The sequence below is a fragment of the Cottoperca gobio genome, chromosome 15 (genome assembly GCF_900634415.1).
Source record: "Cottoperca gobio chromosome 15, fCotGob3.1, whole genome shotgun sequence".
NCBI classification, from domain to species: domain Eukaryota; kingdom Metazoa; phylum Chordata; class Actinopteri; order Perciformes; family Bovichtidae; genus Cottoperca; species Cottoperca gobio.
Window position 1 is genome coordinate 7,610,714 of NC_041369.1, and position 24,565 is coordinate 7,635,278.

Here is a 24,565-nt window from a genome sequence, read left to right on the forward strand (position 1 = left end):
ATTCGTAGCTATGGAAAGCCTTGTTAACCAGCAAGAATGCACAATTTTTAAATTGCATCTGCAGAGCTTGCGACCTAGAAATCCAGCAAACACGTTTTTGGGTCAGGGGCTTTTTTCTATGATGGTCCCTCCCTCTCTCACGTGCACACATACGTACACAAGGAGGCAACAATTGGACTGGCAGGTAGAGTAGGAGGGCCAGTTTTAGAAGGCATCAAATATTCATGTGTGTCTATGAAGTGCTGGCCAGGTTTCATTGCCCGCAGGAACGCTCCTGCCTGTGCTCCTTTATCACTGTCTGACTGCATAGACCCTGAGGTGCTGCTTTCTTCATAGCAGTATGATTGGACTGTATAGGGGAGCCAAACGTGAACAGGGCTCCCCTGAACTGGCCGTCTTTCGGCACAGCAATATAATATTATGTCAGTTCAGCCTAATGCCCCCCACCAGGCGTTGTGACAATGTTCCGGTCATGAACACCGACAGACCGGAGTGTTCCTCTGCTTTGTTTATGTCACATTTACTGTGAGTGCTTCATTCATTATTTATGAGATGTGTGTTAAGGGGCAACGTCTATTGGCTCGAGACTAGACAAGAAGACACTTCATTACTGGACAGGAGTGCTGAACTTATTTATACAGTCATTTCTGATTATCAAAGGTGAAGCCAAGAGAGAGAGAGAGAGAGAGAGAGAGAGAGAGAGAGAGAGAGAGAGAGAGAGAGAGAGAGAGAGAGAGACACACACACACACACAGTGAGTGAGTGAGTCAGTGAGTGAGAGAAAGAGAGAGAGAGAGAGAGAGAGAGAGAGAGAGCGAGACCCACTCTGACTCTACACACTCGCCGACACTCAGACTCTCTTCACTTTACTGTCTCCCATCACTTTCCCCCCTCACTCCTGCTAACCCACACCTCTAATGTTTTTACCACATCAACTTCAAACTCTAACCCAGTTTAAGAAATTGATGGAGTGGAGGAAGGAGACTTTCACTCGGTAGAGGAGCAGCTGTCAGCTACTAGAGTTGCAATAAAGAAAATCGCCCGAGGGGGTCGAAGCAGACGGAGAGCAGCGGGAGACAGGAGAAGGAAAAAAGGGAAAGACTGCTTGAGGTGACCGAGACGCGATGGAGGCGCGTGGCATGCGTGATTATTATTAGGGAGCACCGCTTCGGGAAAACACTCGCTTTGTTTAAGGTGGATTTACAAAGTGAACAACCTTCAGAAACTGACCGGGACCGCCTTTGTCTAGCTGTTTCTACTTGACGGATTATCTCAGAATCATGAACGTGTCGCCCCCAGACCGCAGGAAAAACGTGCGAGAGCTTGTTTTGGAGATTGGCATCCGAGTTCTGCTTTTCGGAGTTTTTGTGTAAGTAAAACCCTCGAACAGCTGATCTCTGTAAAAAAAAAAAAGACAAATATATATATATATCTGGCATTATGACGTCCAGTTTCATGACTGACGTTATCCATGTGCCTTTACATGACACTGAACTGTTGTATTCAGGTCCATTTGCCGCGGTGTGTGTGGTACTGGACGGTCCCTATGTTGAGCCGCAGTTCATGTGCAGATCACTGCGAAACGACCAGACAGACGCTGCGTTAACAGGTTGCAAAAAAAATAGTTAAATATCCGGCAGCATTTTACTTCACGTCATGAATCAGTGTGTCACCATTATTTGATGACACTCGTATCATAGTAGACTATGTCATAGTTGAATTGTGTCTGATTAGAGCTGCAGAGAGACACAGAGGCAGCTTCTTTAACCACTTCACTCCTCAAGAAATAGACAGTGTTAAATATGCCGAATACTTTCTTTGCAGCACTTTGCGCAGCCTTCAAAACTAAAATAAATCTCAATTATTAATTGTTTGTCTTCCCTGGAAGCATTGAACTTTGTTTGCATCATTATTGTGTCATACACTAGACTCATCTGATAAAAGCCCCAGGTCTTATCTGAAATGACTCACCTTGCTGCAGCTTTTCATTCCATCTGTGCTTAAAAGTCAAAAGTGTTTAGCTACACTGACTGCATAGTGTACATTATCGTTACCATGTCCTTGGGCTAAGTGGTTCAGCTGTATGTGTGCTGCCACCCTTAAATTATTATTATACAGCCAGAAAGAGTCTGATGCTGCATGCTGACAATGTTTGACATGGGAGGAATCTCAACTGGAAGGATCAGCATGAAACATTTAAAGAGTGGAAGCATTGCATCCTGATGTAGCCCTTTGTGTGAGTCTTCTGGATTCACATTTGTGGCTGATTTGTTATTGCATCAGTGCTCAGGGCCACACAAAAAGCAATTTCACACAATATCATCATCATCATCATCAACTGAATGCGGTATGCTGCCACAGAAGCCCCTGTCTGTCACAAAGTCCTTGATCGCTGTAATGAATTGAGTTGCACTCCCCATAGTCCCTCTTTGTAACACAGAAAGCAAGTTTAAAGCCAAAGAACCGTGTTTGCAATGGGCCGCCATTAGTAAACTTGGATCTGCTTTGTAGAGATGCACTAACAAGACTTTTTCAGTCCAGATACCAATACCTGGGTTTTGGGTGTCGGTCGATACCGAGTATCGATTGGAAACTAGTGTTGAATTAATTATCTGAATGCCTCACTGTGAGGAAGCGAGTGGGATCATTATTTTTTTAAACTGCTTCACTCTCTTTCTAAAACAAAAATGCAACAAATAAATGCAGAGATATACATTTACTGAATTGTTAATTGTTAATTAATTGTTAAAATAATAAGGCGTACAGATTCCTTCAAAATGAACAGGAATTACAATTGAAGTGTAAACCTTTTAAATGCAGCAACACATTGGTCAAATCTTAAACAGGAATTACAAGTCCAGAATATAATAAATATAGTAAATGAACATTTAAATGAATTGAATAGATGCCCACAGATGCCTGATCCAACTATTTGAGTCAGTATCGGCATGATATCGCTGCATCCCTCCTGCTTTGTACCTACAGCAGTGTCCTTAATCTAAGTACAACACGTGAAATGAATTTGCAAGTTTACTTATTCTACTACGTGGCCATGCAACATGTTTTAACACACATGTCATCTTCATACCTGCGCTGTGCAGCTTTGGCAGAGTGGTCACATTTTAGCATGGGCAGTTGTGATTGAATAGTGATACATGTTGGTTAAAAACACAGAGCCACAAACAATTCTAATTCCATTCTATCGTTAATTGTATTTGAACTTTATTAAAGTTTTATAGAGAAAGCAGACATAACCATATACTAGTATGCTGCATGCTTAGGATTGAGAGCCAAATTGATAGCAAAATAACAATCATAACAGGGAGCATTAGGTCTAATACTTTATTTGCCAACAGTAATTGTTGTATTGAACTAGCTTTTTGGCGGATCAGAGAGCGCTGCTCCGTGTCCCTGTGGGGCAGCAGCACCCTGTTCTTGTCACACCTCAAAGCCTGAGGTGAGAGCAGGATAATTGGGGTCACCTCAAATCTGTTGCTTTCTTCACTCGAGGTGTAAAGGACTTTTTTTTTTAAGCTGTCGTCTTTTGTGTCTGCTGTTCAGTGTTACGTGTCCTAGTTTTATATGGAAAGGAACATTTAATTGCAGCCTTATCTGTGTATGTTTACCAATAAGATTTAGCAATCATGTACGTATGTCCTTGTTTCATTGCTTAGTTAAAATATTGCTTCTCTCATTGAAATTGTTATCTTATTGCTTCCTACCTCTTCCCCTCACAATTACATTTTAATAACAAGAAGAAAGAAAAGAGACACTTTTTCATTTGTTGTTTCTACTGCTTCATAATTGTAAACATGTACCAAGGGATGCTGAGATTGAATTCATTAATCCTTTAGTTTGGGCTCATAAGCAGATATGAATTCATCGGAGAGGCGTCTTTAATCAGAGATCACACATGCAAGTTCTGTCATTGTTTTTCTCTTTGATTCTGATTAAATAATTCTCACTGTGACTGGTCACCCACACAAACTGTTCTTGTTTTTCTCCACCACACAATGAAATGTCTCTGTACTCTCTGAGGACTGTTTCTGTTTGGGAGGACATTTTAAACCAAAAGTGCCCTGAGTTCCCTGTAATATTCGCGTCCAATTTTTTGTCAAAGATGACTTGCCTTTAAGCCAATTCTACTTTTTATTTGCCCTTGCTTGCCAAGCTGCCTGTCTGTACCAGGCCTCAGGAGGTGCACTGACCTAAAGTGACAGGCTGAGTGTGTGACGTTTGGTCAACCCTGTGCTATCAAACAGCTAATGCCATACAGTCATCGTAGCTCGGTGTGCACCCCAGGAGACAAACTTCTTACGAAAGCAAAGCAAGAAGTTCAATCTAAATGGAAATAGATCTTTGACATTTACCAAAATGGAAAAAACGCAAAATGCATCAGAAAAATATACAGTTCTTTATTTTCTGTGGTTTGTTACTCAACACAGAAAGAGAGCAGAATGACATGGGTGCTATTTCACTTTACTAGTAACCTGGAGCTAAACAAGAAGAGCTTAGACAAATACCCAAGAAGTCATTTCTTCCTTGAGTGGCTGTGCAGCAGAGCTCTCCCTGTCCTCAACCAACACAAGCTTACAGTTGAAGCTTCTTTGTGTGTGTTGCTCAGCTCATAGTTTGACACTTGAATAAGCAGATGAATTCAAAATATGTGAACACTGTCTCAAGCGGGAACAGGTGACAAACTAAGGACGAACGAGACATACGTTGAAGACAAGGTGGAGGACATTGAGTTAGGAGAATCTAGATCTCTTGATATCTTACAGATTAAAACCTGAGACACAAGGAAATAGAGAGGCAGCAAAGCCGCTGAGACCTTTATCAGAGCAATCTAAAAGCTTTGCGATGGAGCGATTGGCCAGAGAAGAGGGCAGCCTCTTAATGGGCTGATGTGAAAAACAAAAGAGCACAGATTTCTTTGTACCGGGGGTAACAATTTGGACTGAATTGACTCTTTTATTGCAGAGAATTTTGTTTATTACATTGAAGAATGCCAGCATGTCCAATATGAGACGAGCTAAAGACCCTCTGACACTGGCATGATCTTTGATTTGTATGGATAATAATATAGTTATTGTCAAATGAGGTTAACAACGTGCGCTCCAAAACAACAGCAGAGTTCAGCTCGCTGCATACAGTCCTCTCCTTTCAGAGGAAGGCTTAGGAGCAGCCCCGGAATGCAGCCCAGAGCCTTGGCGAGTCTCAGAAAGCCTTGTGAGATGTTGAGGAAAAGCAGAATGTCAGGCCCTAGACTGTGTAAGAATAAGGGCTTAGGGTTTAGCTTGCATATTAAGGATGTGGGCTCTTGCGCTACGCTTTTTGAAAATCCAATTCTCAAAAAAAAAAAATCAAATCTCTTTGTAGAGGATTGGGTTAGAGTGTCTTCAGGGCACGTTGTCTCTGTAGTTGATGTGAACCAAAAAGTGTTTCTAATCTTGGAGAATGTTGCGGTTATTTCTGTTATGGATTAATGATGGAAAATGCATATAGTTGTAATCCTTAAGATTTCAATCCTGGCTTATTTTGTGATCGTTATCACAACAGGTGTAGTATATCAGTACAACAAACACTCATTGAGAAGCTACTTTATCAGAAATACAACAGAAGAGCAACCGGTACGCCTGTTTACAGTGCAGGCAAACAACTCATGTTTTCATAAAGTGTAGTGAGCCGAGGTGATGGTGGAGATGTAGAGATGGGAGATGGAGACCTGATGGTGAATGGGGTGGAGGAGGGTCGCATTGATTTTGAATTGAAATGACAACTAAGAAAGCCTCTGAGATTACATTTCGGCCAATGCATTTTTGCCTCTTTTGCGCTCCACATGAACATTTACCTGCATTCAACCAAAGCCTGCTGAACAGTAAACATTAAGGCTGTTGTCTCAATAGGATAACATTACACTGGATTTCATACATACATGTCTTGGTTAGCAATTTGAATAATGTGAATTACTGTGAATTACAGAATGTTAAACGACAACAGGGTTTGAAATCGCAAATACTATAATATATAATTTTAAAAGGACATTTTTGCGGTAATGTACTGATAATAAAATGTTCTTATACTTTATCCCCAAACTCCACTGACAGAAGTGTGAAAATAATATGTGTATAGGATGTAAGTAAAGCTTTTCCTGGGAGAAAAGGTTCAGCCAGAGAGAGCAGAGAGCTGACGTAGAAGAGTTGCTTGACGAAGAAAGTCCAACATTGAGAACTAACTGGTTAATCAAAAACTGGTTGATCAAAAAAAGGCACGTATACACACATTTATATTCATCAGGTGGTGAGGCTCCACTGAATACATGTGTTGCTTTGTTTCTTACATATTTAAACATGTTTGTTGCTTTGAGATGAAAAATGAATCTTCCAGAGTGTAATTCTCTAGCTTTGGTAATCTGCTGTTTGTTTACTTTTCACCCACTGCATGATTATTACAGTGTATTCTTTCACTGCAATTTTACATTTTGGCAGCCAACATCTGAGGCAGTGAATCACAGGTCATCCAATCTGTAACCCTCATTATCTTGGAGATGAAGGAAAAATTGAGATTGCAGGCTTGACAACTGAGTGTGGCTGGAGAGACGTGAAAGCATTTACCGACTGGATCCCGTCGGCACGAATTGACCAGAGATGTACGGAAAACAAGGACCCGAAAGGAGTGTGACCTCCAGGAATGTTTAATCATTGATCTTTGTCTGGAAAAGAGAGAGAACAGCCATTGTTGTACTTCATTATGCAAAATCAACATGGTTAATTATGGTACTTTGTTCTTTAAGGAGTAGCTTTTGAAAAGTCACAGTCTATTCAGGCACATCCAATTAAACCAAACAAAAGAAAGATAATTTGACACGTACAGGTGAAAGCATTAGGGGGGAAATACAAAAGATGGGAAACAATGCCAGAAGTACAAAGTTTTTAAAAGGACTAACGACAGATTTGATTAGTGACCATGGTGAATACAGTATCTGAGACGTCTGTGAAGATGGAATAATGGAGGACACATGGATGGAAAAATGCACAAACAGAGAAGGCAAAGGCATGAGAGAGATTTATATAAGGAAAGGATGGACAGAGCTGTTTTTACTTAGCAGAGGGATAATGCAAACTCTGCAGGTATTGTGGCAGAAATGACCATTATTGCACTGAAAGGCAGCTGACTGACACAGCAAGACTAAGGATTTCCTCGCAGCCCAGTCTGTCACCGCTCTAATTTACTGGGGCATTTCATTCCCCACAATCCTTTGATCAGCTCATTATGTCTCACTGTCCATTTTGTCATCTATCCAACCCCATCTCTTTATCCCTCCATGGGCATCACATCACTCAGTTACTCTCCCTGTGTCCTTTTCACCATTTTCTTCTTAAAGGAAAAACAGTTTTTGCTGAGATCGCCCCGTGGGTCAACTTAACCATTAGATGATGAAAATTTCCTGGAGGCTGACAAATGAAAGAATAAAAAATGAAATATCTCTGTCTTGATCTCCTAACTTTTCATCATCAATACTTTATACGACTACATACCGAGTACTAATTAGCAAATGTTAAAAAGCCAACATGTTAAACTATAAGATGGTGAACATGCTAAACATGTTAGCATGTTAGTATTGTCATTGTGTCTTAGCATGTTAGAGTTTTTACCTCAAAGTACTGCTGTGCCTTAGTACAACCTCACAAAGCTGCTAGCATGATAAGACTCACCATCAGTGGTGGAAAAAGTGCTCAAATCTTTCACTTAAGTTAAAGTAGCAATAAACAGAGTAGAAATACTCGACTAGAATCTAAATGTGCTTGGAGGAATATGATTTTGAAGATTTTTATTTAACTAAATGTCTGTTTAGTCATTATTTATCACTGAATAAGGAAACCCAATGGTGAATTAGCCTCTGGTCCACTGGATGTTTGTGGGGACAGTCCCGGGAAAATCACAAACGGGGTTATCTGAGTAGTTAGAATCAAAAACACGTCTGCAATTACTGCTTATAGCCATAGATGGCCATTTCAAAATGATGTGTTTTATGTCATTGGATTATTATTATTGAGTGATTAACATCCCTTATATGTTGTCGTTGGTGGAGCTAATTCTAACACATTTATATGCTTCCGATTTGCTTAATCTAAAATAACACATCATTATGTCATCATATGTTAATTATATTCTGGATTTCTAATCTGAATCTGCAAAGTAACTTCAGATGTCAAATACAATTGGGAAAGTAAAACGTATAATATTTCCCTCAGAAATGTTCTGTAGTGCAGTTTAAGTATAAAGTAGCATAACATAGATGAAGAGTAATGTACTGCAGCTCAAATCTGTAAAGGTGCCGTTACTTCACCGCTGCTCAACCTTCAAGATGCTTCAGCTGATGTACCTAAGCCTGGGTGTACCTAATAAACTGGCAACTGAGTGTATATATAAAGACAAAACTAGGGCTATCAAAAAATTAATCTAATTAATTACAAGCTTTGTGATTAATTAATCGCGATTAATCGCATGTAACAATATTAGGAGCGCGATTAATCTGCGTTAATATTTTTAACGCGTTCTTTTTTCTGTAATTAATTGATCGAAATAAACGCGTTAATTTGACAGCCCTAGACAAAACAACACGTTTGCTCAATAGGCAGATTCAGGTCAACATGAAATTAATCAAAACAGATTTTTTTGCATAATTTTGCTTTGAGTTCATAACATCGTATCCACTCAGAGTTTTCAGAGTAATCACAAGGAACTTTCTCAATTTAATGGTGTAATAATGAGTGACACGTAGGATTAACATTTTCCCGCTTTTTTTTGCGGCTTTCATCCCAAATCTGACTGAATTCTCAGCTCATTAACTCTCATTACAAAGTGAAACTAGGGGGCATTTAATCAACAAAAATAATCCAGTCATTAAGACTACAGTCACAGTCATGATTGTATTGTATGGTTTATGCTGAAAGGCATATTTAACATTTTCAGATGGAAAATGACATTTAACTGCTACCATCATACTTTTAAATTTGACATTGCGGATCCTTTGGAAGGTGTTCTTACTGCAGTTTGGTGTTCTGACTAATCCTACTTCTTTTAACCCTAAACAAGTACAAATTCTCCATGTTGGAAATTTCACATGTCACAAACAATGAATAATATGTAGATAACACTTTAACAACTCCAAGCCCAGGAGACGTGAATGATGGTGATACAATTATGAAGACAACTTTCTGTAAAAATGTCCCCATTAGTCAAGTAGATGATAAAATATTTGAACCACGGCTGGTGCTCAGCAGGTGGAGGCTGTGCTGAAGGGGAATGTCGACCTCTGAGGTGTGGACACACTGTGGAAGTGACAGTTCCTGTTAGAGTAGAGAGAAAGATCCCTGTGCTGCTTTTACCCATCGTGATATTTCTATTCTTATGCCTCTCCATCTCTCTCACCTTCTCTCTTTGTCACTTCTTACCTCCATTTCCCCGGTTTTCCATTTTTTTCTTATATCTGCTCCATTACTGTCATTTCCATCTTCATTTGGTATCTGTACACAGACAGAAGAGGGGCTGAGGAGATGAAATAACCTTCCTCCAACACACTCACACATGCAGCAGTCCCCTGGCCCAAATCTAAAAATATTATAACAAGCAAGCCCCTCTCCTTCTGGAGAAGCCTTCATCTCGTCTGTGTTTGTGTGTGTGTGTGTGTGCGTGTGTGTGTGTGTGTGTCTGTGTGTGTCCCTCTTAGGCCCCTGGGTTTTGCTGTCAGATCAGACTCTTTCCTTGATGACTACTCCATAGCTTCCTTTAGACAATGCAAGGTGAATCACATGCAGCACATATTATAGCAGAGCGTAGGAAAGAAGTTGAGACAAGTCCCAGACAACTTTTATAACTTTTAGGTACACAGCCATTGTGTTTTGTGTCCGTTAAATGTATTCCCGCTTTACAAGTTTGCTAAAGCTCAGAACAGATGTGGGTGTTATTGACAAGTTTAAAGACGAGCCCCTCCACATGCTTCAGCTCATTATATTTCCACCCACATACACAGGTTTTTAGTCTTGACAGCAGAAGGAAACACAAATTGAGCAGTGGACACCGCACTAAATGACAGCCTGACAATCAGTTGGCACAAGGCAAACCCCAGATTCTCATCATGACTTCTCAGTAATCACTCTATTCCATTCACAATGAGCCGGCGTGCACAATACCAGTGTATTGGTACTTAAAACCCTAATGAAACACACCCATAATTTATGCTATTAGTTACATCTGTACTTTAAACACATTTCAAACAAACTTATCATTATTACAATAAAATATGATGACCAACGAGCCATTCACAGTTGATTCGTTTTTTTCAATTTACTGTAATGCAGCTGTTGAGACCATGTAAGGCATCAGTTACATAAAGCCTTGCACACCCAAGTAAAGCCACACACTTGATTTGAATTATTGTGGCTGATTTATGCTCTTCTCAACACTGTGTGATCGTGTACGGAGACGGTTTGATTGACATCTCCCTCTGTCTTTGTTAGTGTTGTTGTTTATCGCCCTTAGTAGTGCATGGAGTTCAATGACCTCATGTCATTTCTGCATACAGGGCCTTTAAGATACACTGTATAAGCTATACTATACATAAAGCAAAGTTTATTTTGTTATCTTACAGTTTACCAAATTGTCACCATTAAAGATATGTATGCTCATAATGATATCCTCGGAAAGTGTAAGTCACACAGAATCTTAAAGGGGAAAATATGCTTGTGCACATACATTTAGGTATCAGGAGTGCCGACCAATCTACAAACTGTGAAATAAGATCCGATCCATCAGCCAGATTTGGCTCCCCTTCCTATGTCACACGCAGGCTCATGAGTATCTCCACCCACAGTTTGGGAACTACCTTTGCAAAGCTGCGCCATATTTTTCTCGCCATGCCAATGAGAGCAGACTGGGCTCTTCAGGTGGGCGGGTTTAAAGGGACATACGCTAAAAGGAGCCTTTCATATAGAGTGTGATTACAGTTGTATTTAGACAGACTATCAGAACGATAATGTGTGTCCTGAAAGCTAAAGCACGTAAACACGTTCTAGTAGAAACCTAAATACAAGTATGAACGTGACATGGAGCCTTTAAAATATGTGTGTCACATCTGTGTGTTCAGATTTGACAGTTTGGACGGTGAGAAGGAGTAAACATGTTGATTCAAATTGGGGCAATCAGGCGCTAAGGGTTTTTAAAGTACTTTACCTGCCTCTGTGAGCTAGCAAAACTATGATCATTTAAATGTCATTGTTTCTAGGACACTGGCAGGCTGTCTCTTTCACATTGCGCAGTATCTATATTTCATTTTCTCCCTCCGTGTGTCCCCCCCCCCCCTGCAACAAACTCACAGTTTTTAGTCAGTAATTTCTAGCACGTCTCTGTCCATTGAGAGAGAATATTCTGCATTATGTGATTGACATAAGAGGCAATTAAAAAGAGGGCTACAAACCCCATGTGGCTTCACCCAGCCACCTTCAGTGTGCATTAACTGGAATGTGTCCTTAACTGCCTGTATATTATTGCCATGTGCAATGGGAATATATGATTGTTTTCCTACTATGCATAGGTATTGTTTATTTGCTCATGTGGATTGAGGAAACAAATCTAAGTTATTACATTTTCTTGCAGGTGAAACAGACAAATCCCTCAAGGCTTATGAAACAACATCACCCTCCTCCAGATGACAAAGGGTGATTTTCTGGAAAGAAAAGAAAATAATAACAAAACACATCCCAGAGAAGAGTGCTTGGCAGAAAGCAAACAAATAACCAGGAAAAAAAAAATAATTCAGGCATTAAAATAATTCCAGTTTGATGGCATGTGTGGCAAGTGAAGTGCGAGAACGTTCAATATAGTCACTTTTTCCTTGCTTTAAACGAACCAAGAGCACAAAGCTAGAATATATCTCCTGCTGCTGTCGACTTTGACATTTGCTCGGATGAACAATAAGCATGACAACACCGATAAATGTCAGGCTTGTGTCCCAGTCGCATATCTGTGTCCGACATCACTGTCAGTGTGACTGATCAGACTGTCTCTGTGTAATTCTTGCCACCTCCCACCCTTCTCTTATACTCCAAACACGGTTACTCTCATGCCTAACTTAATAAACTCCAAGCAAGCAAAAGCACCCACACTCGCCCACGTGTCTTTATACCTGTCTTTATATTCTGCTGATGATTGAAACACTCGGTGCTCTGAGGTGACTGCAGATGTCAGTTATTCGACCCTGCAGAAGTCATTGTCTGCGCTTGAGCTCTTTTTATGTCTTTTGATAATCATCAATGTCGAAGCAAGGGAATGTAGAGAAACTCAGATTTGACCTGGAGATTTAATCCTTTCAAGGTAAACTGATAAATACATAATTCCCATGTGCATTCACCATTCAGTGACTTGTGGTTTATCTAAAGGTCGCAGGATAATTACAGTAGCTGGAGTAAACGTTTCTCTTAAACCTCCTAAATCTCTTAAAAATCTGTAATGCAGCTTTTCTTTCAGAGAATGTACCTACAGACACCAAGTTTGTAATACTGCAAAAATATAAGCAGAGCTAGATGATGAAGATGGATCCTAATGATCATAGAAATGTGGGAAAAAATAGTGGGAAAAAAATAGGACTAAAGTTCAGTCAGTTAAACACAAGAACATTGAACTACAACACTTCATGACAGAGTAACTCCTGTGCACTACAGTACTATATAGAAGCACTCGAGGGTGACCGTTTCCTATACGGTACAAAAGAGGGACAGAGAGCTCCCCAAATTCTGATGAGCTGGCTCTAATGGGCCGGTAAAGTCGATGCAGTTACTCAGCAAGCTCCATGGATATAAGCCTTTGGACCTGTGGAGCATTTGCAAAAGCCTGCTGGCAAATCATTTGTGTGTGGCAGATTGGCACCTTTCTTTCATGCAGTGGGGTGGAAACTTATCTCGCCACCACCACCATGCTTCCTTAATTCCCCAATCCCTCTGTGTCCCTTTGGCGATGTTCTGCCAGCTTCAGTCTGCTGCCTTTCCTAATGCTTGTCTCAAATATGTGCCTCTGACCTTTTTCGAAGTGTCTCCGGGGCTTTTACCGTGAACAGACACCTGTAGTCCGAGCCAGCCCTCGTTTATATTTTGGCTTCTTTAATACACTGTCTTGAATTATACGGTGTGAATGGGTGATTAAAATTAAAGTGACCCAGTGCTTTCCACTGTAAACCCCCACCAGGTCTTTTTTGCGTGCCAAGGGAAGGATGGCATTTTCGTTTTTTCTGGCCCCCTTAGCGAACGGTAGAAGGGATCTCTCCAGGGAGGCCAGAGCTAGCTGAGTGTCACTCAGCATCTCCTCTCTCCCCTGCCTGTGACAGGGTCGGTGCTGTGCATTCACTGACACGTTCGGCAATGCCCTGACTGTAAACACTAACACAAACAGAGAGAGGGGAAATGACATTTATTGCACTCGCAGAATTCTGACTTGCAGAGCAGAGTACAGTATAAGGAGACGTCTCAGTAATTATGTTTATTAGACATTATGAGCTATGCAGTTTGCTGTGTGGGGAATTCAAATGAGGATATTAATATTATGAGGGTAGGTGTGTGACTTTATTTGTTGCCTACCAATATAATTTACCTATCTGTTTCTTTCTTTTTTCTTAAATCAGGCTGTGACTCAGATGATTTGCTTCTCCTCAGAAGCACAATACTGCTGCCCAAAGCCCAAAGCCCAAAGCCCTCACTCCCCAGGTTTCAATTCTGTCTCCAAACTTCAGCCTTTAATCCCATTGTCATAACAAGCGAGAAAACCTCACCTCCAGGCTTAATACCTTCCGTTTCCACACATTCCCCTGCATGCAGCCTTAGATGTCATGGTTTTGTGGAATCAAATGGGAATCTACCAGATTGTTACCGGCCTGATTGGAACTTCCGTTCCTAAAAAGCGCAGTTATCCCCCGGCTATCGAAAATCACACACAAGCACACATTAGTTGTCGAAGCAGCAGCGCTCTGCTCTGGTCTACGGGTCCAATCATGAATGAAATAAGCGAAATAATTAAATGAAGAAAGTATCCTCAGTCTGTAGAGTCGGCTCCCCTCTATCTCCACTGCGACCCATCTCTAATCGAACTGCAACAGCCGCAGCACTTTATTAAATCACAGATAGCCACATTGGCTTTATTTTTAATCCAGCCGTGCCAGAGGAGTTAGTTTTCAACGGAAGCTCAAGGAAAACCTGTGTTGTACTTTTTCCCTCCGGCAGCGTTCACTGGGTAAGTTGTGGATTTGTGATAAACCGTGGTTTACCTGCTGTGACTCGCATCCACCAATCTTTATCAATTTCTCTTTCGGTGGTTAAAACATTGTGACAGCACATTTCTCAGATGCACAACTTTTAAAAAGCGGATGTGAGCTGAAGTGCACTGTGAAAATATGTCCATTTATATACAGTATGCCTGATGGCCTCGGGTAAAAACTGTGTTTCTGACCAGGTTAGTAGGCAGGTTTCTGCTGTCACTGTGAGATTAGCCAACAGACACATTACAGTAGATGCCAGAAAGTGTATTTAAAGGAATAGTAGAAGGAAAAGGCCTCATATTGAAAAGACATATATGAGAGTGATATCGATCCTTTCATCCAACTCTCGGCAAGAAAGAGAACAAAAGGACAAACTACTTTTTCTTCTCTTTTTTTTACATGATACTTATGCTGAATATCTTAGTTGTTCTCCTAATGGCCATCCTGCTTCTCTGGTTCTTGTTGAAAGGTTCAAGGCACTCTTCTGGAAAAGCCTTTAATCAGATGGCATAACCCACGTACAGCAGCACAAACATCCTTCTTCAGGGTTTGTTTGTGCCTCTCTGTGTGGGTTGTAACCCAGCTCTATCTTAACATATGCAAGCACTGTCTATGTTTTTAGAAATGCACCATGAAATATCCATCTGAGAAAAGGCTTTACAACTCTTTGCAGGAAGAGTGCGTTGTGACCTTTCTTCTTTTTGGAGTTTTTGTGTTCCCTACCGGAGAGCACCTTCTTTACACTTGTTTGAGCTTCCGGTTCTTTTCTTTTTTTCAACTTTGATGTAAGCACTGTATTAAAACCAGCTTTGTAGCATAGCCCCTCTAACACCAGACATTTGTCACAGTACTTTTCACCAATTAATGACAAAAAACAAACTAAATAGACTGTGCCCAAACACTTTGAAAAAGCACATCAATTACAGAACGACTTAAAAGAAAAATAACAACCAAGGGCCTCTGCTCAGACTTAGAGTCATCTAAGCAATATGTTGCTGGTTTTGTCCACACAGACCGGCTGCCACCCACCACTGGGACAAAACTGGGTCAGGAATCAGAGAGCTAGTAAACAGTCTGCTCCCCCATTCTCTCTCTTCATATCTCTATTTCTGCTTAAATCTTTCTTCCTCACATTTCTGCCAATACCTATTTTTTTTTTTATCGAGGTCCAAGCTCTCAAACATCCACCACTGATCATTTAGCTTTATTGACCGGCACAAGTCTCCATTTGGATTTGATGGCGTGTAAGAGGAGGAATGGGAATGTACCAGTGGTAAATGAACCAGAGGATGCAGTGAACAGAGGACGAGAATTTCCCTCAGGGTTCTACACATCCTAATAGCTTGTAAATCTCATAAGTCCCTTTTTCAATAGCTTTATGATTAAATGACTGGGGTAATAAGTAGGCGGTGACATGTGGGTGTCTTCAGACCGAGACAGGCAGTGATGATTGCCCACCTCTGATGTGGGGGGAAAAGTCATCTCAAATGATGTCCCAGACTGACAGATGGTCCGCTCCAATTATTTTCCCTGCTCAGTCCCTTCACGAAACACACACAGTGTGTTACTAGATTACAAAATATTGCAGAAAATAAGCTCATAAGCAGTGGCAAACAAAGTCACTTGTTAAGATACTTGTTCAGTCAAGATCATCTTTAAAAAGGAACAACACTTTTATGATTTCTAAATGCATTCTACGGAAGTAAAAAGCTAACGCTGGGCTATAAACAAACTGTGTCGCATGATTAATCGTCACCACCACCAAGTAGTCTCATTTAGCCACTTGTCATTAACTGCCTTTTTAAAGATACGTAGAAGCTTCACATTTCATGAGGTATTAACTGACTTATTTAATGTCAAATAGAATAAAGCGTTAAAAGCTCTTAAGCTTGTGTTAACCACTGGATTTATTTCATTCATTTAACTGAAAACATGTTCAAAAAACCCATTGACTTTGAATTGAGGGACCCAGAAGTTCAAAAATGCTGCCTCATTTCTGCATGCATGCTTTTAAATGTGACTCTCGGTTACATTAGGAACCGTAGGACGCACACCTGAACACTGCAGGTGAAAAGGTCCTGCAGACCTCTTGCTCTGTCTGGGGCTCCGCTCCTCTGTGTTCGTTGGACATTGCCAGATGACATTCCCTGATATTTTCAATTTTGAGAGGTGAAGGTCACATGCTCTGTTCACTAAGAGCTGTGCAGCATTAACTTAGAGCTGCTCTGTGGCCTCCTGCACCTGTAAATTAATGCTATGTGACTGCAGTTTAATAGGGGCTCTCTGTGTTTGGCCAACCCCCTGCGAGCAGATATAATGCAATCAATAAAACTCAGCTTCTATCTGTGATGTTGCACGAAAACACACACACACACACACACACACACACACACACACACACACACACACACACACACACACACACATACACGCCATCAGCCAAGAGATTACTTTCAGATTTAGTTCTGTGAAAATGGAAGTTGCCTGAAGTTAATCCAACTATTAAACTTTTCTTTATGTGTCATTACTTCACAGCGTATCCAACTAATTAAGAAGGTATTTCTTGACTTAATTTCTTCTTCTTTTTTTTTAACTTTCTGTCACGGTGGCACAGCAGAAGCTATGTATTCCCGAGGCCATATAGTCACATATTCATTGTAAATCAAGAGCTTTCACATTCGTACTGTTCCTAATGCTGCTGTGTGCTAAATCTCCAAAGCGTTCAGCAATTCAGTCTTATTTCCTCGTCTGGGGCTGTGCTCGTCAGATTGAGAATATGCATCTAGCAGAGATGGATAGGAATTGGTGATGAGAAATTGGCCCTGATTGCAGAGTTTTAATGAAGAGGAACAGGGAAGAGGCAGAAGGCTAAAACGTTGCTTAAGTTAGAAAAGGTCAGATGTAAAGATTTAAACAGTAGTTAGGGTCTTCCCTTTATGACAATTGATGTGAATGTATGAGGGGTGGCCTGTTACAGAGCGTCAATAACCCCTACAATCAAATGAAGCTTCCCACCATTATAAATCTAAAGTTCTGCCATCAGCGTTTATCTTAACAACTTCAGGTGTTCACCTTCACACCTACTAGGTTGTCAGTTAATCTATAATGTGTTGGCCCCTGTAGAAGCCATTCTGCCTTTGCTCAATGATGTGTCTACACAGAGCAAACAGAAGCAGAAAAAACAGAACGAGGTGCTCCCCAGGCAGCCAGCAGGCGGTGCTGAGTTCAGGGCTTTTTTGTGCGCCTCGTGTTTATGGGCACTTAGAGAGCTCATCTATTCTGTCTAGAGGTTGTGTCAGAGGGTCTTCGGTCTCATTAGAGCACTGATTCCAGTCTGCTTTTGTACTAATACTGTTTCCCCCCCCCCCACTTCTTTATGTGGATTTTGGAGAGTCTTTTCAACATGATTGGTAGTCTGTTCTCTATATCTCCTGCTCTCATGGTCATCTATAGACAGTGTTGAAAGGGTGTTAAGCTTGGAGATAAATAGGTGCAAATGTTAGAGAAAATAAACCACAAATGACACATTTGACACCAAGAATGAACTGTTTTGGCTGTTGCAAAGACATTTCGCCTCTCTGAATGTGCCGATGCTGAGTTAGTTTATGGTATAATGCAGCCCACCATCACCTTCCACCCACTTCGTCTCTCTCTTTCAACCAATGTTATTACAATTATATCCCAGCGAGAATAATTGGGGTGCATGCTGCGTATGTCATTACCTCTCCAGACTCTGACATTAGCTCCACTAATGTGACCGTAATCAACGTTGTCCTTCCTTCCTCACACAGACTAAATGCATCCTTTCTATGCAGCATGTAAATAATGTACGCTCATACCTGCTTTCATCTCAGCTTGTAAATTACAATAAGAGTAAAATGTGTTTTTACAAAAGGCCAGGCTCTTCAATCCACGCAATCGTGGATTGAAGCCTTAATTAATTGAAACTGTGTTCGACACTGGGAGCCTGGAGCCTTAAAGTGCACCTAAACTATATTGGAGTCTTTCTTTTAATAAAGTTTATGGTTAGAAAAGAGGAGATGAGGCAAGAAAACTCGAGCCAAGGGAAATCCTTTGAGGGTTTTATTGATTTGTTGGAGGAGAGAGGATACAAATTCAAGTAGAAGGAATATTATTAGATGTCCAAAAAGGCATTTCAATTTTGAGCCTATGAAGGTGATCATCCCCAGCAAACACTCTGAAAATACCTGAAAACACAGGACCAGGGTGACATTTGAGGTGTTCATTGCCATCTGCAGCTGCATCATTTTATGAGAGTCCAATATGTTTTCCTTAGCTGCTTTAAAAATGATGTTTTAAAAGTATTTCCTGTAAGAGTGTATGTTGAACATTAAAGTTGTGAACCCCTCATGCTTAGGTAGGATAATCCAACCCTGTCTCCTAAAAATCATGGTGGTTAAAAAGAGGTAACATAAGTTACACACGTGAGTTATGTGCATTATGTCGTGACGTAAGTTAAGTACGTTATGCAAGTTTACTTACGTACGTAAGTTAAAATAAGTCATTGTTGACTTTTTGTTTCACACTGGACACAAACACAAGCGGTCTGTTGTGTGAAAGTCCGATGTTTTCCTCTCTACACGTACTTACGCAGACTTTGATTAAAAACATATTTGAGATACGGCAAAAGCAAATATAGCATAATATAATATGTTATCCTCAAAACGCAGATGACAATGCAGTTGTTGTATGGAAACGTCAGGTATGGCGGACTCCGCCACTACAAATTAAAACTACGACATAGAGATGTAATTACACGTACAAACATTGAATGACTAAAGAAATCTTCAGGATTGCTACTTTAAAAGCTGATATATATAATAATGTTCCTTTTCCCACTGCAGCAAGTTTGAGCATGCTATGTGCATTCTAATGTGAAAGCAAATATTGTAAAGATTAATTGTATCTCTGTAGTTACCTCGGGGGGGAGGGGGGGGGGGGGGGGGGAATTTATCTCAAACTCATTAAGACGTCAGGGGTTGGATGCACCATAAGCTTTGCAGAGTGACAGGTGGACCAATGCTGTAGTTAATGACCTGAGAGCTCTGTATGTGAGTTCAGAAGAGGGGGGGGGCTATCTGTCTACGGACTGTCTCTCTGCTTTTTAATCCCTGGGGACTGAAATAACAGTCCTTGTCACTGATGTCTGAACAAGAGACCTGAGGAGAGGACAAGCCAGGCAAATGGGAGTAATTCATGAAGCATATTGTGTGCCATTAGCACAGTAATTCTTTGTGCTCCACACATGCAGTAAATGTATTGGGGCTGAAGTGAATCATGCACACGGGCTCGGCAAGGTGCACAATGAGCTGCTACTGATTAGGTTGTTCTCTCGCAAAAACATCATGACACACGGTTATCAGCGGACCAACAAATAGACTTTCCACAGTGTGTAATACGCTGCATGTCTTTCAGAGAGATTAAAAACGTATAATTGATTTTCTCAAGAGAGGGAGAATAAGACAATTTGTTGTAGCTTAATACATTTGTATCTAGGAAAGGTTTGCAGAAGATGCATGTGCCTTTTAGCCAATGGCCTTGTTTCCACAGTTAGAGTCACACTGAGAAGCCGCACAGCATCCAGCATATCCTCACACTCCTGCCGCTGGCCAGTGAGCAACTGGAGCAGATGGGTGATAAATGCCTTACTGAAGGGCATGTAGTTCGGAGATTGGGAGAACATTACTCAATCTCTATTTCCAATCGAGTGAAGCAGTTTATCTGGAGAATGAACAGCTGGACCCAACAATCCTGCTACAAACTTTAGGCAGTTGTGTCACATATTATTTATTTATTAAGGTTTTCTTTCCCCCAAAGATTTATTTTTATACTTTTAGCCATTTATATCCATAATTTATCCATTACTTTTAGCTGTTTTAACCGTTTATCCATTACTCTAATGTATCTATATCAACCATGTATTCATTACATTTAACTAAGTATTTCAACGGTTCCATTACTCTTAATGAATGGAATCACTGATCCAAAACAAAAGAAGATTAGGCCTATACATTGTCATAATGAATGTGCCGTGTGCAGGCGGCTTGATAGCAGAGGAAAGACAGAATTGTTTAAGGGACCCAGAGCTACGCACAGGCCCAGAAACATGCTAGAGATTGCAGATATTTAGTAGTTTAGGACCTCCAGTAAATTGTTTAGGGGCACCCCTGAGCGTGCAGCTTTACTTTTGATTTATTTTCAAACTTACAGTACATGGGCCAGTTCTTCAGTGTGAGGCCAGATTGGTCTCTGAAAAATGACGTTCCCATACAGTTAAACTGCAATGTCAGACACATTTCTAGGGAAACGTATATTGTCCAAGGTTTAGGCTTGTTTTTGACGTATCACAGATACTTTTCTTATCAGTCTGAGGAAGTCTGTGTAGGTAGGAGGTCTGGGATGATGGGTGGGTCAAACAAAGACGTAATTGAGAATGCAGTTTCATTGTATGGGAGCGTACTTTTGTAGGAGACAGGGTGGGTGAGGTAGACACAAAGAGCGAGATTAGCTCATTTGGAAGATGAGTGAATCAATGAGTTGGCATAATACACTTGAAGGTCAACATGTTTTTTATTTCAATACTATTTCTCCAATATCTTGTATGCCACAATTATTATTATTATTTTGTATTATAACACAGACCATCAGTTTGACATAAAGTGCCTTTTCAAATCTGGCATAACATCTTTCATTGCACAATAAACAATATGTTGTGGCGGCTTAAAAGTTGTGTCATTTGAATCATCTGTAAAGCCTCCGTTAGCCCCCTGTCCTCTACCACCTGCAGTCCATTGCAATCCATTTGGTGATGGAGTTGTTAATGTGTCTCAGGTAGACCGACTCATTCTGTGTCTGAACGCCTGATCGAGAGATGACGAGATGGGTCGCTCACTTTAGCATCAGCAGCGGTGTTAGCTAGCTGCTAAGTCATTTGCGTTGAGGTGATATTTCAGCTTGAAGTTCTCCGATGGTTCGAACATTCTTTGCTGCAGGAATCTCACAGAACGGAGCATCAACAGTTACATCCGGGAGTTTATTACTGTAAACTTCACTGGGCCAAGTAACGTTTTCTCATCCGCTTCCATCATGATGATGAGGCTGCTGTGGCCGCGTCGCCTCGTTTGACGTAAAGAGTCAAGGGGCATCTAAGAGCGCGATTAATCTGCGTTAATTAATTTTTCTGTGATTAATTAATCGAAATTCACGCACTAATTTGACAGCAATAATTGTAATACTATATTTCCCCAAAGAAAGGAAGCAGAAGCATGCTAATCTTTTCCCACTCAGTAAGAGTGAGAACGGCGAGCACTTCAGTGGAGGGGATCTCGGGTGAAGTCGCCCTGCTTTCACGGCTCTTTCTCAGATAACTTTGTCCTTGTGGAAGAACCAGCTTCCTCTTTCTTGTGCCCTGCCAATGCAGAAACGTATCCACAATCAGACAGTGATATCTCATACAGTACATGGTAAGCTGCTCTGTTGATCTACTATATGCCTAAAGAATGAGTTACTGATGAGTGTACTTTTGTTCTTTGCCACAGATTTACAGAGTTTCTGGAGCCCTTTGAGAGAGTGATTCAGCCAGAAGAGCTTTGGCTCTACAAGAATCCTCTCGTTGAGTCAGACCACATTCCCAAGAGGGTCATGTTCGTAAGTACCTGCTGTCTAATTAAGCATTCCTCTTATTACAGACTTGATTGCCACTAAATATAGACATTTTGGTCTACATGAAGTACACCCTGTGCCTAATTTTGAGTAATCTTTGTGGTGCAGAATTCCTTCATTTAGGACGATCAATGCCGCAAAGCCTCTTCATTCCCACTCTCGAGTTGAGGCCCTGAATCGCATTTATATAGATAAGAGAAGGGCTTTACAGAGCTGTGGTGATTAGCACTTTCAATATAAATATAATATTCTCTCGGACTCAAGTGGGCGGTGAAAGGTTAAGATGAATTTCTACTAATGCATGGCATGAAAAATATGTTTTTCCTCTCCTGTAGATTACTGAGAAAATATCCTAAAGAATCTCTTGGCAAACATATTTTGTACATTTCTTTTGTCCGTGCAGTTCTCAGTGATGATCACTGGCTTCAATACACTTGAAATACAGAAGAATGGGCGTCACAGAGCTCATTCCAATATTGTTGTGAGTCATACATTGTTTTCAGACTTGGAAAGCGGACACGAGATGCCAAAACAAATAAGCTGTTGTTAAATCTGTGAAATACTGCACTAAATCTGCCAACGACATACACCATGTACTGACATGCAATGTTTGGGAGACAATTTTAATGAAACAATTTATGAGTTTTTCAAGGAAATAGTTTAACATTTGGGGAAATCAGCTTTCTTGCTGTGCATTTGATGAAAATAGTCATAACTCATATATGTATAAAGCTAAGGCTATAGTGATGCTATAGAGCTAGAAGGATATTAGCTTAGCTTAGCATAGGGGTAGCAGCTAGCCTTGCTCGGTCTAAAGCAGGGGTGTCAAACTAATTTTAGTTCCGGGGCCACATACAGCCCAATTTCAGTGGGCCGGACCAGTAAAGTTATAGCATAATAACCAATAAATAATGACAACTCCAAATTTTTCCCTTTGTTTTAGTGCAAAAGAAAAATATTTATTAAATGATTAATTAACTATCTTTTACAAAACATTATGTATGAACAACCTAACATTTCTTAAGAAAAACAAGTGCAATTTCAACAATATTATGCCTCAGTTTATCATTTACACATGTGCAGTACAACTTACAGATCACAGTGATCTACAAAGGCACAAAACATTTAGTGGAAACATTTGAAATAGCAGTTGCTTTTATTGAACAATGATAGTTAATGTCTTCTCTGTAATTTTTACACTTTGCAAAGTCATCCCGCGGGCCAGTTTTGTTCCGCGGGCCGTATGTTTGACACCCCTGGTCTAAAGTATAAAAAAAAAAGGAATTAGAAAAATCCACAATACCTGCAACCGTACATGTATGCATCCACATGTTCATGCAGTCACACACACACAACCTCACAAACACTCCATGGTCCAAACATCTAAACTCGGACATCCAGGCACTACCTGCAGAATGTGCTTTATATGAAGCACAACTGCTTTTTGAAGCTGCTGTTATGTGAATACCTGCTGGATGTGTTTTTCAAGGGCAAACATTTTGTCTTGGTGATGATTCCATTATGTACCTTGTTCTCTTATATCATAAACTCTTTATTATGCCACATCAAACAGTGAAGAAGCCATCTTTCACAGGCTTCACAAGGCCATAATGTAGCAGGGATTTGTAGAGGTTGTGAATTTTTAGCTGAATAGTCTACAGTTTCACTTAATAATTTCTCTGACAGGCAGATATGTTTAATTCTGTACATCTTTATCTGCATGCTAACTTGTCTAGTAGTCACTATTTGATCAAAATGTCAAACCAACTTCCAAGTCTTTGCCTGTCCATTGCTTGTTCAGCTCACCTTTGCGAACTGACAGCGCTTGACTGACTGGCGCTCCGCTCTGTCATGTGCTCCCCCACACAATGTATTCATCCCATTTTGTGCAGAAACAGCTGCAGAGAAGGTGGTGAGCGCTAACTGTCAGTCATTTCAAGCTAGACATAATGCATGTAAACTTTAGTACATGGAATACTTTCCCCCGTATATAAAGGAGTATACAGTATACAGTACATACTGTATGTTGAGGCTTCGCTTGGCAATGATACAATGAAAGGGGTTAAAACATCAACAGAAGTGGATTAGCTCATAAATAAAATGTTGTGCTTTAAATTGTTCATCAACAAAATATTTTGTTATAAGCACTTGAAAGTGCATTAATTATAGATAGCCTCCGCCAATCAAGCAGAAGACCCATGTACGTCTATTAGCCTTTTCCTCCGCCATTCGTCTGTGGTGCTGAGCATCCAGCAAGAAGCAACGCATTAACCCTTGAGCTTATCCAAACTCCATTATTTCTTATTTCCTTTTTTCAACATGCTTTTAAAAATAAATGTAGACAGGCCACTAAAGAGTGGGAGAGAACCCTCTCCCCCAACCCTCTTACCTCTTAGGGAAAAATACTCCCAGCGCTGAGAGCCAACAGTCAGGCTTCTTCAATGTCACTGTGCTGACAGTTGCCCTGAAGGTGTGGAGAATTTATCTAGCCATTAAAAATAGTCCACCGAGGGGATTTACATGAAGCTACATTATGACTCATGGCTTTCGTTAAGATATATGCTGTGTTAGCCTCTT

The 24,565-nt window shown here is 40.6% G+C and overlaps 1 protein-coding gene across 1 annotated transcript in view; it reads left to right on the forward strand.

Moving 5' to 3' along the window:
- Positions 1–911: 911 nt before the first annotated feature.
- The window catches only part of plpp4 (phospholipid phosphatase 4), a 44,663-nt gene continuing 21,009 nt past the window's right edge, over positions 912–24,565 (forward strand). Inside the window, exons 1-2 of the mRNA XM_029450573.1 lie at positions 912–1,369; positions 21,865–21,973. Coding sequence (XP_029306433.1) covers positions 1,281–1,369; positions 21,865–21,973 — 198 coding nt within the window. The 5' untranslated portion in view covers positions 912–1,280. The remainder of the gene's footprint in view (positions 1,370–21,864; positions 21,974–24,565) is intronic.